We start from the raw sequence: 14980 nt of genomic DNA on the forward strand, positions 1-14980 counted from the left end.
GATCAATTTTCAATCGGTTGACACGAACCACGGATTTCACTTCATCGTCATGTTTGCCGCCGCAGCCAGACTGTCTGGTTTCGAATTGCTGGCCGCTCTGGTACTACCTCCTCCTTCTCCTCCTTCACGTACTCATTACTGATAGACGATGTTTGTTGAAACAAGTTTAAAAGAAAAGTAGAACATAACCGTGGAAGCATAATTGGGTCGCATTTTTCAATACTCTTCTCTGCTCTTGCAACACCAACAGGGACAGACCTTCGAGTAATTAGGAAGAAAGTGTGAAATTACAATAAAATTAATGCGGTTGACTCAACCCTTGGAACGGTGTGACACAGCTTTGAGTAAAATAAGGCTATCAAAGGCTTCTTGTGATATTCCTCGTCATAAATCATACACTTTTTAACGGTCCCATGATTCATGGAAAAAAATTAGATCAGCCTGTTCGTTTGCCGAAGAAGCGTTCATGATTTATACGCTTTAACCATGAGTAATGTAGTAATTTGACTCGCCCAAATGTGCCACACTCTCTTGAACAATCGAATGGGTATAGCATTTTTTATTAACGTAATTCTTCGTACTTCTTTTCCATTTCAGAACCTACAACTCTACGTCAGTATCCAGTCTTAGTTCAGGTGGTTCGACGGACAGCTGCTTGCCACCGAGTAGCTCAACGCTGCATTATCCAACGGCTTCTCATTCAGCTGGTTCATATTCTCTGTTGAACAACAACTACCGCCCTCTGAGTGGGTCATCCAACATACATAGTGCACATAACGGATTAAGTTTATCTTACGGCGCAAGTCATCATAGTTCAACATCTGGTGGTACTGTAGTGTCCCGCCTGAACGGAGGAGCTTCATCAACGATCACCTCTGGGGGTAGTAGTAGTGCAGGCACTGCAGGAAACTCCCTGGATGGACTTCCTACGTCCAACGCTCTCAGTAACAGTAGTGTGGGCCTGAACTCTACAGGTCACGGGACATCAGCAACCGCACTGGCTTCGTCCGAGCTGGGAATGTCGCATTGGCTGACCGACGGGACAGTCAAATCGGAAATCCGTAGCCCAGGACTTGACGCAGCCATCTCAGGGGGAAACCTCGCGGTTGGTTCTGCCCATCTCGATAGCTCACTATTCTGTGCCAACCCTAACAACCTCGACGCGCTGCAGAGTAGCACCAACTCGTATGATAAGTCCGAGTACTATCCGTACGCCTACAACATGCAGCAATACGCACCGTTTACGTATTCATCCTATGGATCGCCGTACCAAACGAGGACATCCTCGAAAATCCCCTCACCAAATACATATCTTCCATCAAGCTACGCGGCGGCCGCAGCTAACAACAACTCAGCACAAATCTACTCCTCTTACGGTTACAACAATTTCGCACAGTTCGGCACTAGTCAGCAGGACTACTACAACTACAACGATCCAACGTACTCGCCGTACTACCAGACCGCCACCTACCCACCGTACGTTAGTTCCCCCGGTTCCAGTGGGAGCCAAAGCTTCCACGTGGCAGCGGGTCTATCTGCGGAAAGTCCCTCGGAGGGACATTCCGCCGCAACACCAACCATGTTGGCCCACTCGCATTCTCCACAATCGCCCCTCTCCATCTCACCAACCATCCAAGCCGGCTCGGCAGCTGCTGTGGCAGCGGCTGCAGCAGCGGCAGCCGCCAAATCAACTCCCTCAGGAAAACCAGGACGAGCACGGGGGCGACGGCACGCACATCCCAGCCCGACGAGAAGTTCCACGTCGGAGCCTGGAGTGACGGAGAAGGCACCCGAGCGGATCTTCGTTTGGGACCTGGACGAGACCATCATCATTTTCCACTCGCTACTGACGGGGACCCACGCAGCCAAGTACAACAAGGTGAGTGGAAGATGCTTTCATTCGGTTCAAGGTTATTTATTTTACATGTAAAAGTGGTCCTACTGCTAATGTTTTCGTTTTTTGGGTCATGTACAGTGTGTTTTGTGTTTTTACGCGTAATTACTTCTTCTTACATTACGTTCTAATTCAAACAAAGTCTGTTTCTAAGCTGAGAGTTCTAAGAGCATTTCCACAGTTATTAACCCTTCAGTTGTCGCGCGGTTTGCTACCGTCAGAACCACCACGCTGATTCTGTGTACGATAAGCGAGGTTTTTCACCACAGTTGTACAAATAATGATTCATTATGCAAATCAAAACAATTGCGAAATGAAAATGCGCTGCGAAACAGTCATTACGCAACATGTACTCCACTAGCGATTCCTTATTCTTGAAGAAGTTCTGCAATGGCTTGTCTAACAATTCTTCCGTGGATTTCAAATTACTTTAATCGCCGAAAATTCTTTAGAGTAAAGTGGAAAGTGGGGTAAGAGTTTCTTTTTAAGATTATTGGCTCAATTCGAAGCTAATGTTATGAATGTGATGGTGGTTCGAATGCTATTGAAGAAATTGATTGAGATTTGGAAATGTTATGGCTATTTTTTTTATTATAGGCGTAAAAATTGTAATTTTTGGTTGAACTTCTATTGCATGGTACAAAGAAAAAGAAAGTTTTTTTTTCTAATTATCTATGTAAGAGCCTAGCTAGGCCTGCCATAAAGATGCTTTGAAGCGTATTAGTTTTTGCGAGGCAAAAGTTCCAGCCATAAAAATTAGCAAATTGCCTAAATTCTACATATTCGCTTTTGTTTTAGCGTAATACTTATCGTGTGAAAACAAAATCACGTTTTACTTAGTTTTGCGAAAATTATCTATTTTTGGGTATATTTCAATTAACACAGTTTTGGGAAATTTTTTTTATAAAAATTCAGGGAGCATTTTTCTGCAAACATAATTTTGTGGCTGGTATAAAGTAAGCCTGTCATAAACGTGTCGATATTCTGTGTTTCAGCCAGCAAATTTAGCCTAAACTATAGTTTTGAACTCTTTTCATGCCGGTTGGATAAAGATCTTTTTAGACAATCAGTATTAAAATTGTAATAACTAGAAATGGATAAATATTTTGACACAAGTTTGTTAGGCAACATTGTAGGCAATACAGTGATACCTCCATGAGTCGATGTTCCATGACTCGATGTCGACTCATGGAACCATACTAAAAACAAAATTTCATGGTTACTATGATGGTCCCTAGAAGCAGCTTTCCAAAGGATTGCTGTTCAATGACTCGATATTTCCATGAGTCGATGGTCCCTTCAATATCGACTCATGGAGGTTTCATTGTATGATGAAGGTTCATTGTGTAATATTCATTTCAAATTACAACAACAATCCTTCTAATTTGTTTAAGAAAATTTCAAAGATTAACTGCCAGAATCTATATAAATTCATATTTGTATGAATGTGATGTAATTTAATTCATCCAAAAATACTCTTGAGATTTACATTCAATATTATTATCGGCTAATTCCTTCATAATCCTCTGATTCTCTTGAAGATTCCGTGATATGTTTTTAAATGCCTTTGGAGAAATCTGTTTAAATATTTCTAGAAATTGAACTTAAGAAGACATAGTCAGAATTTTTGAGAAACGTCTGCAAAAATCTTAGAGGTATTCTTGTATTTTTTTGAGATTTTTTTAGAGAGAAACTTCAAGTACTAATAAGTGAAGCCCCATAGAAATAAGAAAAAAACTAAAGTTTAGACACTTTTCAAATCGTTGAATCTTTTTTTTTCTAAATGCTTCAAATGGTGAACACAAATAGGTCTGAATGCTTTTTATTCATTTTTTGATATATCCTAGAAGTTTATAGGATTTTTACAGATAATTAGGAAAAAAAGCTCATTTTTTTAAATCATTCCAATATTTCATTTTAAAGAAATATTCGAGGACAATCTTGAAGTATAGAAAATTTCCTGGTGAAATTCTCCAAGGATCTCCAAATTCTTGGATCTTTTCGAGAAGTAACCTTAACATATCCTGGAGCTAAGACTTAATCCTGAAGTTATAATGAAGATGAATTCTTAAATAAAAATCTGAGAAATACACAAAAAATCTCTTGAAAGCTTTCTTAGAATAATTCTTAGATTAGGAATTTATGTTGCCAAATAATTGTAATCTTTTTGGAGGAATAAAAGAAAAGATTTTTGAAGAAATCTCAAGAAATTTTGAAGAATAACCAAGGGTGAAAATGTAATTATTCTTGAAGTAATTTCAATAAAATTATTACAACATTCTTATACCGTAATCCGGGGGCAAATTGATCACTTTTTTACAATTTTTTGTTCTGTTACCCTTGGGAATTCAAATATTGTCAAATAAATTTCGACAAAATCAGAACTCCATTGATCTTTATCAGTTTATGTAATCAACTTTCCATGAAGTAATATTGTACATATCATAAAAATAGTTTAAATATCAAAAAAATAAAATAAAATAACTGGGGCGAAATTGATCACTTTATAACAAAGCAGGTTTAAGAATGAAAAATATCCGCATCTACTAAATGTAGATCTCCTGAATCTGAAAATTATGTCAAAATTCTTATAACTCAAGTTTTTGATCATTTTATTGCAAAATTAAACTTTGAGCATCTGCCTAATACGCCTAAATGTAGGCAATTTTCCTTGAAATAAGCACATTATTTTAGAATAAACGGTTCTATGAGCAAAAAACTATACTTGCTATACCGTATGATATCAAAAATGAGTTCAGGAGTTCATACTTAAGCTTACACAATATTTTAAATACTCAAAGTTGACATGTACGCATAGCACCAGTAGATTGTTTAGCACCGACATTTCCAACGGTATTGCTTACACCTTCAAAAAGTGTGAATATTTCTACGCACAACTGAGCCTAATAAAAATGAAATAGTGCAACATCATCATTAGACATCCATAAACTAGAAAACATGGAAAGTCTGTGGTGCCAACGAAGCTTTCAGCATCCTTCGGAGGAAAAGTTTTTTGGTATCGACCTGATCAAACTCGCCCCACTGATCAATTTGCCCCCGGATTACGGTACTGTTGCTGCGGTCTTGGTGACCAATTGAAATTACTGGAAGAATTCCGATTTAGTAGCTGAAGTAACACTGGTGGAATTAATTTAGAAATATTTGAAGGAATCGTGTAGTAGTTTTCCAGATGGTATGCCTCAAAGTATTCTAAAAGAATTTATGAAGCTATTTCAGTAATCTTTGGAGCAATCTTTAGAGGAATCTCTAAATGCATTTCATAGGAAACCTTAAAAAATCCATCATTAAGGAAATCTTTGCATAATTGTTGGCGAGATTCATTACAGAATCCTATACGGTAAGCCTGGAGTTATCTATAATGAAATATCGCTAGAACCACTATCAGTATTCTGAAAAACTATAGAGCGAATTTCTGGAAAGAATTCTCATAAACATCATTTTAGTTGTTTCAGGAAAAACAATTTTTTTTTTCGGTAAAACTCTCAAGAAATTCTTAATAAATCTCTGGTAAAAATAAGAAAGAGTCATCAGGTTTACGATAAATGTTTGGAACAAAAACTCTTGGGAAAACAAATTGATTAGTTTGTGCAAACATTTCAGAGTTTAAGTTATTTTTGCAGATAAAAAAATACTGATTTCATAGAAACTGAAAAAATACCAAAAGCATGAGGAACGCTGATATCGTTACGCTAATCGCCAAGTTGGATTCGTGTTCAAAGTTGACTATGAACCCAAAGAATTCGTGAATTAAATAAAGCCTTTATTTTACCCTAATATATACACACAAAGAAATCAACTGTAAAACCTTCAATGTTTGATATGAAGTCAACAAGATTTTCACATTGTTTTGACAGCAATAAGATATTTTGTTGCAATAGCATTTCAAGATCATTATCAAGTAACGAGATATGTTTTAGAAATAACAAGAATTTTCACAACGCTGTCATATATGCAGGCCCGGATTTGAAGGGGTGCCAAGCGAGCAAATGTCCCGGGCTTGATCGGGGAAGCGGGCCCCGAGGAGTAAAAAAAGCGAATCACAGTTTTATGCATTATTTTTACATTAATTATTTTAAATTCAAAATTCAAGTCCGATGCCATTTCCAATAGAGATATTATGACATGAAACTATTTAATACAGTTAACTCTCCCTTACTCGATATTCCGTATCTCGATATCGAGTTAGAGAACCATAGTAAAAGTTGGTTTTCATGGCTAACTCGATGGTCCCTTGGATCGCAGTTGCACTGGTTTTGTGTTCTGTAACTCGATACCTCCCTAACTCGATGGTCCCTTCAATATCGAGTAAGGGAGAGATAACTGTATTATATGTAGTAGTAAATTTCATATGTCCGAACCAGACGATTATAAAAATCGAATGTACATCCGATTTTTTCTCGCTACAGCGCAATATTTGGTCTATGTTTTCAAAATCGGAAGGTTTTAAAATATTCTATCGGTGATTTTTTTTTCCATACATTTTGTTTGGGCTGAAATGCGTCGAAAAACGGGATTTTCGTGAGTTTTAGAATGAAAAATAGCTAAAAAGAGGAAAAATTCAAAATTTCACCGATGGAATATTTTGAAGCCTTCAGATTATGAAAATATAACCCAAATACTAAAATTTAGCGAAAAAAAACCCGATGTACATTTGATTTTTATAATCGTCTGTTTCAGACATAGCGTGAACCGTTTCTGCAACCCCAGGTAACATTGATAGCTGAATAACAGTTTAGACAGCTGAAATGAGGCTGAATAAAGTGCATTTTAGCTTAATAAGCTATTATTCAACTACCAATGTTGCTTGGGACATAAGCAGAAGGTCATTGGTTGTACCCCGGGCTAGTCTCTTTCCTCGTACTTTGTAGTTGTATCTTTCCATTGCTTATATATTTTACTCTGAATATATGACAGTTGATTTATCACAGTTCATAGCATTGGATAGAATCCGAGACGGATGAGAAAACCGTTTCCCTACACTTCCATTCTTCCATCATTATAGCACCGCCTTTCCTTACGCCTGATACATTGGCAGTCTGCTAACCAAGCAGCAAGCCTCTCTGCCATGAATTTACCCCTATACATTCCCGCATTCACTGGCGTAGATGCAGGGGTATATCCGGTCTACTGTGGGAGCCAGTTTCATGCATCATCAATTCCTTACCCTTCCCCTCGTTGATCTGCATTCTGATCTGGCAAGCGCCATTTTTGCCTAAAAATACAAGATCACCAGCACTTATAGCGTTTCGATCTACTTCGTCATAAGCGCTATTATTCGTCGTATCAAACTTAAAATTTTCCTTTATGGCGGATAGTCAAACTAACCTGCAACAAAAATTAATTTTCTAAGTGAAATTTTGTGAAAGCTTTACTGGTTCGTGCTATAGAACTACTGTATTTGGATAAATAATTTCAGTTCAATTAACCACTTTGCACTTTTTCATCGATATCGCATGGGCGAACACAATCCGAGCGAAATGCTTAGTGATTGACTGAGCTACACCACTCAACGGTACAAACCCCCCACCCCCCACCCCACAGTGTTGTATTATGACCACTCAATATATCACAGTGAACCGTCAGATGTGAGACGAATCTGAAAACTGATTGCGACCGATTCGAAAACCGTAAGTAATAATTTCATTGCATTATTTCTAATAAACTATCAAGATTTATCAAAATCTTATTGAACAATGGAAATCCGTCTTAGGAAAGAGTTGATGTGTCAGCATCATTCACTGCAATACTGGGAAAATAGCAAGTTCTTACTAATCAAAGCTCAATACGATGGATATTAACACATCATCCTACACTGAGGATGTCTGTTAGTCCCAAGCAGTCATCTGGTTGGTTGGTTCCATGTTTAAGTGCATTTTTTCTCATTTTTTATATTATGTCACATTTTTTTTTCTCATTTTTTATATTTTGTCACACCCCTTGCTTTGAACTCAAATTTTGGGTAAATTTTGTTCTCCGTGTCCCTTTAGAAATGTCAGATAGGAACAACCCCAATGAAAAAACGTTGAGCTGCTGTGTCGATTTTGTCGACTGAAAATAAAATTTAAATATGATATAGTCGTTATTTGAGCGGGTAAACTTGTGGTTTCAAGAACACGCTCTGTCGTGCTAATTTAATAAAAACAAGATTTTTTCAAAAAGTTCAGGACCCTATTCTTATGCGACTACTGGTTGCCTGGGTTTCGATACAAAATTTTGCCTTCTGTGAATTCGTTACATTGCAACAATTTTTCAAAGAGTTCCAGAGGGTCGTTCAAATAAAAAAATACCCAAGTGATTTTTTCATTGAATTCATAAAAGGTGAGTTGTGGATGATTGGTTTGTTGGGCAAAGTTATACGTATTCAGAAGTTATGCAAATAAGCAGAACACACGAATCACCCGCAACTTACGGGTTTAAATGGTAAAAATATCTCGGATGCTTACTTTTGTGTTTGAACAACCCTCTGAAACTCTTTCAAAAATTACAGAAATGTAACAGATTCACTTTGAACTTCAGATTATTTGTCATCAAAATTTCAACCGATTCGAACTATCAGAAGCCGAAATATTGATCCTAAAACTTGAGCATTTTGTATGAAAGAACGGCAAACTGTCAAAGCTTTCTGGAAATATATTGTCAAAGTTATAATACTCTATGCCCTTGAAAAGACTAAGATACTCAGTAATTCATACATTTTACCCACAGACATCTCCACTGCAGGGTGTGTGATGTACCTGCTCTCCAACATAAACTACTATTCCATCAAACACATCTGAAAATCTACATAAAACTCGATGTTTTCACACTCTGCTGTATTATTTTTATATTTGTGTGCCAGATCTTTATAATTTTGTATTGCAATTTCCCAGTTTCAATATAAATATATATAAATATATAAATATTTCAAATAATCATAATTTTGATCCAAATTTACAGAGTTTGTTTAAATATTGCAATTTGTACTAAAAGCTCTTTATTTACCATATAATTGATTTAAATTTACCGAACATAAATACAATTTTATTTTCCTCGATACCAAAATTACTAGCCCAAGTTGATAGTTTATCAAGGCTAAGCTAAGCTATATACAAAGACTATAAGCATAAACTGCCGATTGTCTAAGCATGTATGGTTAATCCAAACTATTAAAATATCTGGAACATCAAAATTATAAACCAACGGACATGAGCTTGTGGAAGGTTTATTTAGCTAATTCTGGAAGTTTTCAGTTGACCGAGAGTGAAGCTCATATACTTTTCTGAAATCAATAGGGACCTAAAGCCATGTCCCAATTTTAGTGCCAAACGCTTAAGTTTAGGCCAATAACACATGTTTACTCAATTTTCTAGTGTTTTCCGTTGGTTTGAACCCAAAAAACATTTTTTTTAATTTTGTCACACCCCTTAGCTTAAACTCAAATTTTGGGTGTATTTTGTTTTCCGTGTCCCTTCCGAAATGTCAGATAGGAACAATCCCAGTGTTAAAACTAAAACCCCTGTGGTGTTTTTGTCGACTAAGCGAACGTCAAACATGATCTTAAGTGTCAAGGTTCATTTATGGACCCAATTTTTAAATTAAAGTTTAAACAAGATATAGCCGTTATTTGAGCGGGAAAAAATGCTAAAGTAGTTGCAGTAAGATGCTCTTTCGTGTTATTAAATAAAAACAAGGTTTCATTAAAAATTTTAGGACCCAATTGGGTCCTAAAACTTTTTACAAAATCTTTTACAAAACTTTAATTTAAAAATTGAGTCCATAAATGAACCTTGACACTTAAGATCATGTTTGACGTTCGCTTAGTCGACAAAAGCACCACAGGGGTTTTAGTTTTAACACTAGGATTGTTCGTATCTTATATGACATTTCGGAAGGGACACGGAAAACAAATACACCCAAAATCTAAAAAAAAACATACAGTGATACCTCCATGAGTCGATGTTCCATGACTCGATATCGACTCATGGAACCATAGTAGAAACAAAATTTTATGGTTACTATGATGGTCCCTTGAAACAGCTTTCCAAAGGATTGCGGTTCCATGACTCGATATTTCCATGAGTCGATGGTCCCTTCAATATCGACTCATGGAGGTTTCACTGTAATAACATGTTTTTTGGACTTAAACCAACGGAAAGCATTAGAAAATTGAGTAAACATGTGTTTTTGACCTAAACTTAAGCGCTTGGCACAAAAAACGGGACAGGGCTTTAGGGCCCTATTGCTCTTCGTCCGCAAAGGTTTATTGAATATCTGATGGAAGCGACGCTAAACAATCGTTTGTTCCTTCACCCTTACGAAGAGCAAATTGGGAATGTGAAAGTTAGAAAAAAAATACACAATAAAAAGAAATAGTTAATCAATTCACTTGATTTCAACTAATTCATTTTTCATTTTAGCCTTCATTGAGAACAATTCAATCGAAATTCTATCTCATCATCTATAATATACGACGTTTCAAGTGTTTTTTACAGATGATTTATGTTACGCAATATCTACAAAAAAGTCGAGATCAAGAAGTATTACAATTTTCTGGAGTTTTCCGGATAAGTTATTTGCATAATGCTAAACTTTCATATGCTTAGCGCATCATGCTTATTTTGTACCAAGAGCCCCGTCTAAGGATCTAATCCGCTGCCCCACCCCCTTCCCTCCAAAGCTCTAATCCGAAACTGCATAAATGACAACTTTATCATTCACAATATTCGTATTACTTGTTTGTTTGTTTTGTTTTTATTTTAATAGTTTTATTATTATTTGCTTCATTTTTCATTGTTAATAATAAACATAATAACTTAAAACACAGTTCTCAGATGATTCAAGTTTGAATGATAATTCAACTAAGGTTCAATTAAGTTGGACGAAAATCCGATTCCCTTAAAGGCTTGAACCTCAAGGTACAATAAAAACTGGAGAAGATTTTTCGTCAACAAATACTGCAATGTTTCCTACCTACCCAAAGTTTATTTGAAATTAAGTACTTTTAAACTTCATCTCATTTTCAGGCTTTCGTTTAAGGAACCTGATGTTTCTTTTGACAGAAATTCTAACGAGGGAGCCGTTAGTATCAAAATTAGCACAAACAAATATATTTCAAATTATATCGAATATTGTTATTTTTCTAATACTTTCTCTCTTAATTAAACTTCAAGGTAGAGACTAGTGAACTTGATTTAGATTGGAAATGATGATTATGAAAACAATAATAACAAAACAATAACAAATATTTTAGAAGTCACAATATTTCATATAATTCCATACAAAAATCTGAAATTGAAAATAACAAGCATTATTGTTGTTCCAGTGCGAACAGTTTGCTATGTGTTCGTCAAATCTTATAGGAAAGCATTCACTTTAAGAATAATAAATATTCATCGGTAAATTTTGAATAACCATTTCCAGAGGTCATATGTTGAATATGTGAGAAATCTTTGGTTTACTGGTGGCAGATTCCCAATGTAATCTTCAATGTACCTTGTGACAGTATCAGGAGATTTTACAGGATAATTTCAGGCGAAAGATTATTTTGGGTCGTGCAACCCTGAGTCTTTTCAGGCGTTTTTGAAAATCATAATGAAGTTCGGTGCTATCATATGCAAAATAGAACGACTGAAATAATTATTTAATTATTCACACTGGATTCCCATATTAAATTTTAACTTTTATTTCTTTTGAATAAAAGTTACTAACTCCCTTCCATCCTTTCCAACAGAGCCGGGACCACCACGTCCAACTGGGCTACCGAATGGAGGAGCTCATCTTCAACATGGCGGATGCGTTCTTCTTCTTCAACGATCTGGAGGAGTGCGATCAGGTTCACATCGACGACGTGTCCTCCGACGACAACGGCCAGGATCTGAGCAATTACAATTTCTCCGCCGATGGGTTCCACCCCGGAACAGCACAAGGTAATGTAAATATACGTATGCGCCAACAATCCTCATCTCGTCCAAATCCCGCGCAATTCGCGCCCATCTACACTTCCGTGCAAAAGTTTGGGGTCAAAGTATTTTGTCCACGTCTCTAGTATTATACGGTCAATTGAACCTCTCTATGCAAATACAAAAGGCAATGAGTTAATCTCATCGTAAATATTTTAGAAAACACATTTTTTAATTTAGTTTGCTTAATTTTAACTTGTGCCCAGAGATATGAGAGTGACTCCAAACTTTTGCACGGTAGTGTACGATAGCAGTCCTAAGCAAATATTTGTCTCGCAGAGCGAGCAATGTCGGCGGCGGCCTCTATTTGCAATTCAATTTCTCATTCCTACCATAAATGTTTTGTCCCCGATGCGGCAGTACTTCAATCTCCTAATTCATTTTTCCTTTCGTTTCCGACACTTTGTGTGAACAGGAGCTCCACCTAATATTTGCCTTCCTAATGGCGTTCGCGGGGGCGTTGACTGGATGCGAAAGCTGGCATTTCGCTATCGGAAAATTAAGGACACCTACAACACCTACCGAAATAAGTAAGTTGACAGTCTTCCACAAGCTGTATGATTTATGACCAACATCAGAAACGAACTTATACACTTTTATTTCTTTCTAATTATAGCGTTGGTGGTCTTCTGGGGCCCCAGAAAAGGGAGCACTGGCTGCAAGTGCGGTCCGACATCGACTTCGAAACCGACAATTGGCACAGTTTAACACTGAAGTGTTTGAACATGATTGCCCAGCGGGAAAACTGCGTTAACGTGTTGGTGACGACAACGCAACTGGTTCCAGCACTGGCCAAAGTGCTGCTCTACGGACTGGGGCAGATATTCCCCATAGAAAATATTTATAGTGCAAATAAAATAGGTAAGTTTCGTTAACCGCTCTTTAAGCAGCATCACATTTTACCACAATTTTTTTCAAATCGCGATGATGTTTTTATTTTTCAATATTGTTGTACCAACTTTGCAGTTCTTAGTGTAGTTTCAAATAACTCTACCTAATACTGTTTTAGAATCTGTGGCGATTTTGATCATAGGTCACCTGTTATTCATATGTTCCTTAGAGGTCGACATTTCCTTTATAAAATATGTTTTTGAGCAGATAACAAACAAACACATTATGGGATAAACAACTTCAGTTATCAAGGATTTGCTCTAAACAATCTTATAAATAAAGTCTCCATGAAAACTACAAAATGATGTTTTTTTTAAGTTTTCAAGATCTGCATACGATCAGTGTGTTACCAGAAACAACCATTTAAATAATTAGCATGAGCAAAAATGACCGTACAATTCGTAATTGCTATTCCATGATTGACCAGAGCAGTCGAAGTTGCACAGAAATTTAATGAATGGGGCTTGGGATATGCTTACTATTGTATTACTATGATATTTATGCTTTCTTTCCAGGTAAGGAATCCTGCTTCGAGCGAATCGTGACCAGATTTGGCCGAAAGAGCACGTACGTGGTCGTCGGCGATGGCCAGGACGAGGAAAGCGCTGCCAAAAATCTAAATTTCCCCTTCTGGCGGATATCTAGCCATAGCGATATCCGGTCACTGCATACCGCGCTGGAGATGAATTTCTTATGAAGATGCTCACCGACGAACGTTTCTTCGGCAGTGATTGCGGCGGCAGTGGCAACAACGTATTGTTTCATAATCGCTGTGAATGCAAATTTAAGATTCTAGTGAAATTAGGCATTTTCAAGAAATGTGTAAAAGACAGAGTCAGTTTAGGAACATACAATGAATAGCATTTTTAAGTAAGCCACGTGTATATTGAAATCCCCTATATACCAATAGAGAAAACTTTGTAAAAAATCTCCTGCATCTTACCTACCACAAAGTTGAAATACATATAAAATCATAAAAAATCAGCATCAGTATTCAAAAAGTAAACTTCTCATAAATTCTTACCCACCCATTGAACCTGAGAGATCGCGTCATGTTGCTCAATCAGTTCTCAAATGTATGAACATGTAAACCTCCGCACTGAAATATTTTTTTCGTTCTAATTCCCAGTGTAACAAACGTCCTAACAAACAAAAGAATCGAATTCAAACATAATGAATTGATCCAAAATGAATGCGTAGCTTTGAATTCGCATCAAATTGATTTGTACTTTATACTGCATAGCGAAATTGTAAGTAACAATCTAACAAGTACTAATTGTTGGAGAGCATTTGGAAGGCGAAATGCTCACCCTTGTCGGCGCAAACTGTTGCATCTATCAAACATCTGTGTTAAAATATTAGGATTCGTGCGAAGAAAATTAAAAAGAAAAGTATCATACTGTAAGCGAATGTGTTGAACTTGTGAGATGAATGAGACGTCCATTTGTACATAGAATCACTTTAAAATGAATCAAAACACAAACATTATCTTTTACTATGAAATTTCTAAATAAATTGCACCTATGTAAAGCGAGCAAAAAAACGTGTATTTATAAGCTCTACCCTAAATATATCAATATATGAATCCAAATGTAACATTGGTGATTTGTTCAGGTTTTCTTTATATGATGACATGTTTCTTATTCACTTTGTTGATTCTCCGTAATTGATAATCGAAATTCACAGAAAACCAATAAGTAAGATTCCAGAATATATCAACGTGTTTTTTTCAGCTTTTCAGACCATTCAGTTGAATTGGAAGAGAGTAGAACGTGCTAAATTTTTCCATTTATTTCGGATAAGGCCATCCCTGTCGTTCTGATTAGTCGCGCTTAATCGACGACTAAGAAGCTTTTCTCAGATTTTTTTTTTAGAATTTTACGCCCGAAGGCATAAAAAATAATGTGCGAAATCAACAACAATCTAACGCCCCATTAGATATCAATCAAGATTTCCAACCTGTACCAACGCTCTCTAATACTACTACTCTATTTCATATAGAACTTCATTTAGAACAGAAGCATTCAACCGCCGTGTAGAAAATCAATCGAAATTTACGAGCTGTATCAACGCCCTAGAGTAATTTCACCTTATCTACCGGCCTGTAGAACATCGATCGAAAATTCCAGGTTTTATCAACGCCCTGAAGTAATTTGACCTTATCCACGTTGATAAAAATTAGAAACTCCAAGCTGTATCAACGCTTCGGAGTAAGTTTACTTTGTTTCATGTAGAT

At 36.6% G+C, this 14980-nt stretch overlaps 1 protein-coding gene across 2 annotated transcripts in view; it reads left to right on the forward strand.

The window, feature by feature from the left end:
• LOC5577110 (developmental protein eyes absent) overlaps window positions 1-14344 on the forward strand; it is a 137127-nt gene extending 122783 nt beyond the window's left edge. For both annotated transcript variants that reach the window (XM_021845816.1, XM_021845815.1), the window contains exons 3-7: window positions 598-1879; window positions 11625-11820; window positions 12269-12383; window positions 12470-12714; window positions 13260-14344. In XM_021845816.1, the coding sequence (XP_021701508.1) occupies window positions 598-1879; window positions 11625-11820; window positions 12269-12383; window positions 12470-12714; window positions 13260-13441 (2020 nt within the window). In that variant the 3' untranslated portion in view covers window positions 13442-14344. The remainder of the gene's footprint in view (window positions 1-597; window positions 1880-11624; window positions 11821-12268; window positions 12384-12469; window positions 12715-13259) is intronic.
• Window positions 14345-14980: the final 636 nt, after the last annotated feature.

The sequence above is a fragment of the Aedes aegypti genome, chromosome 2 (genome assembly GCF_002204515.2).
Source record: "Aedes aegypti strain LVP_AGWG chromosome 2, AaegL5.0 Primary Assembly, whole genome shotgun sequence".
NCBI classification, from domain to species: domain Eukaryota; kingdom Metazoa; phylum Arthropoda; class Insecta; order Diptera; family Culicidae; genus Aedes; species Aedes aegypti.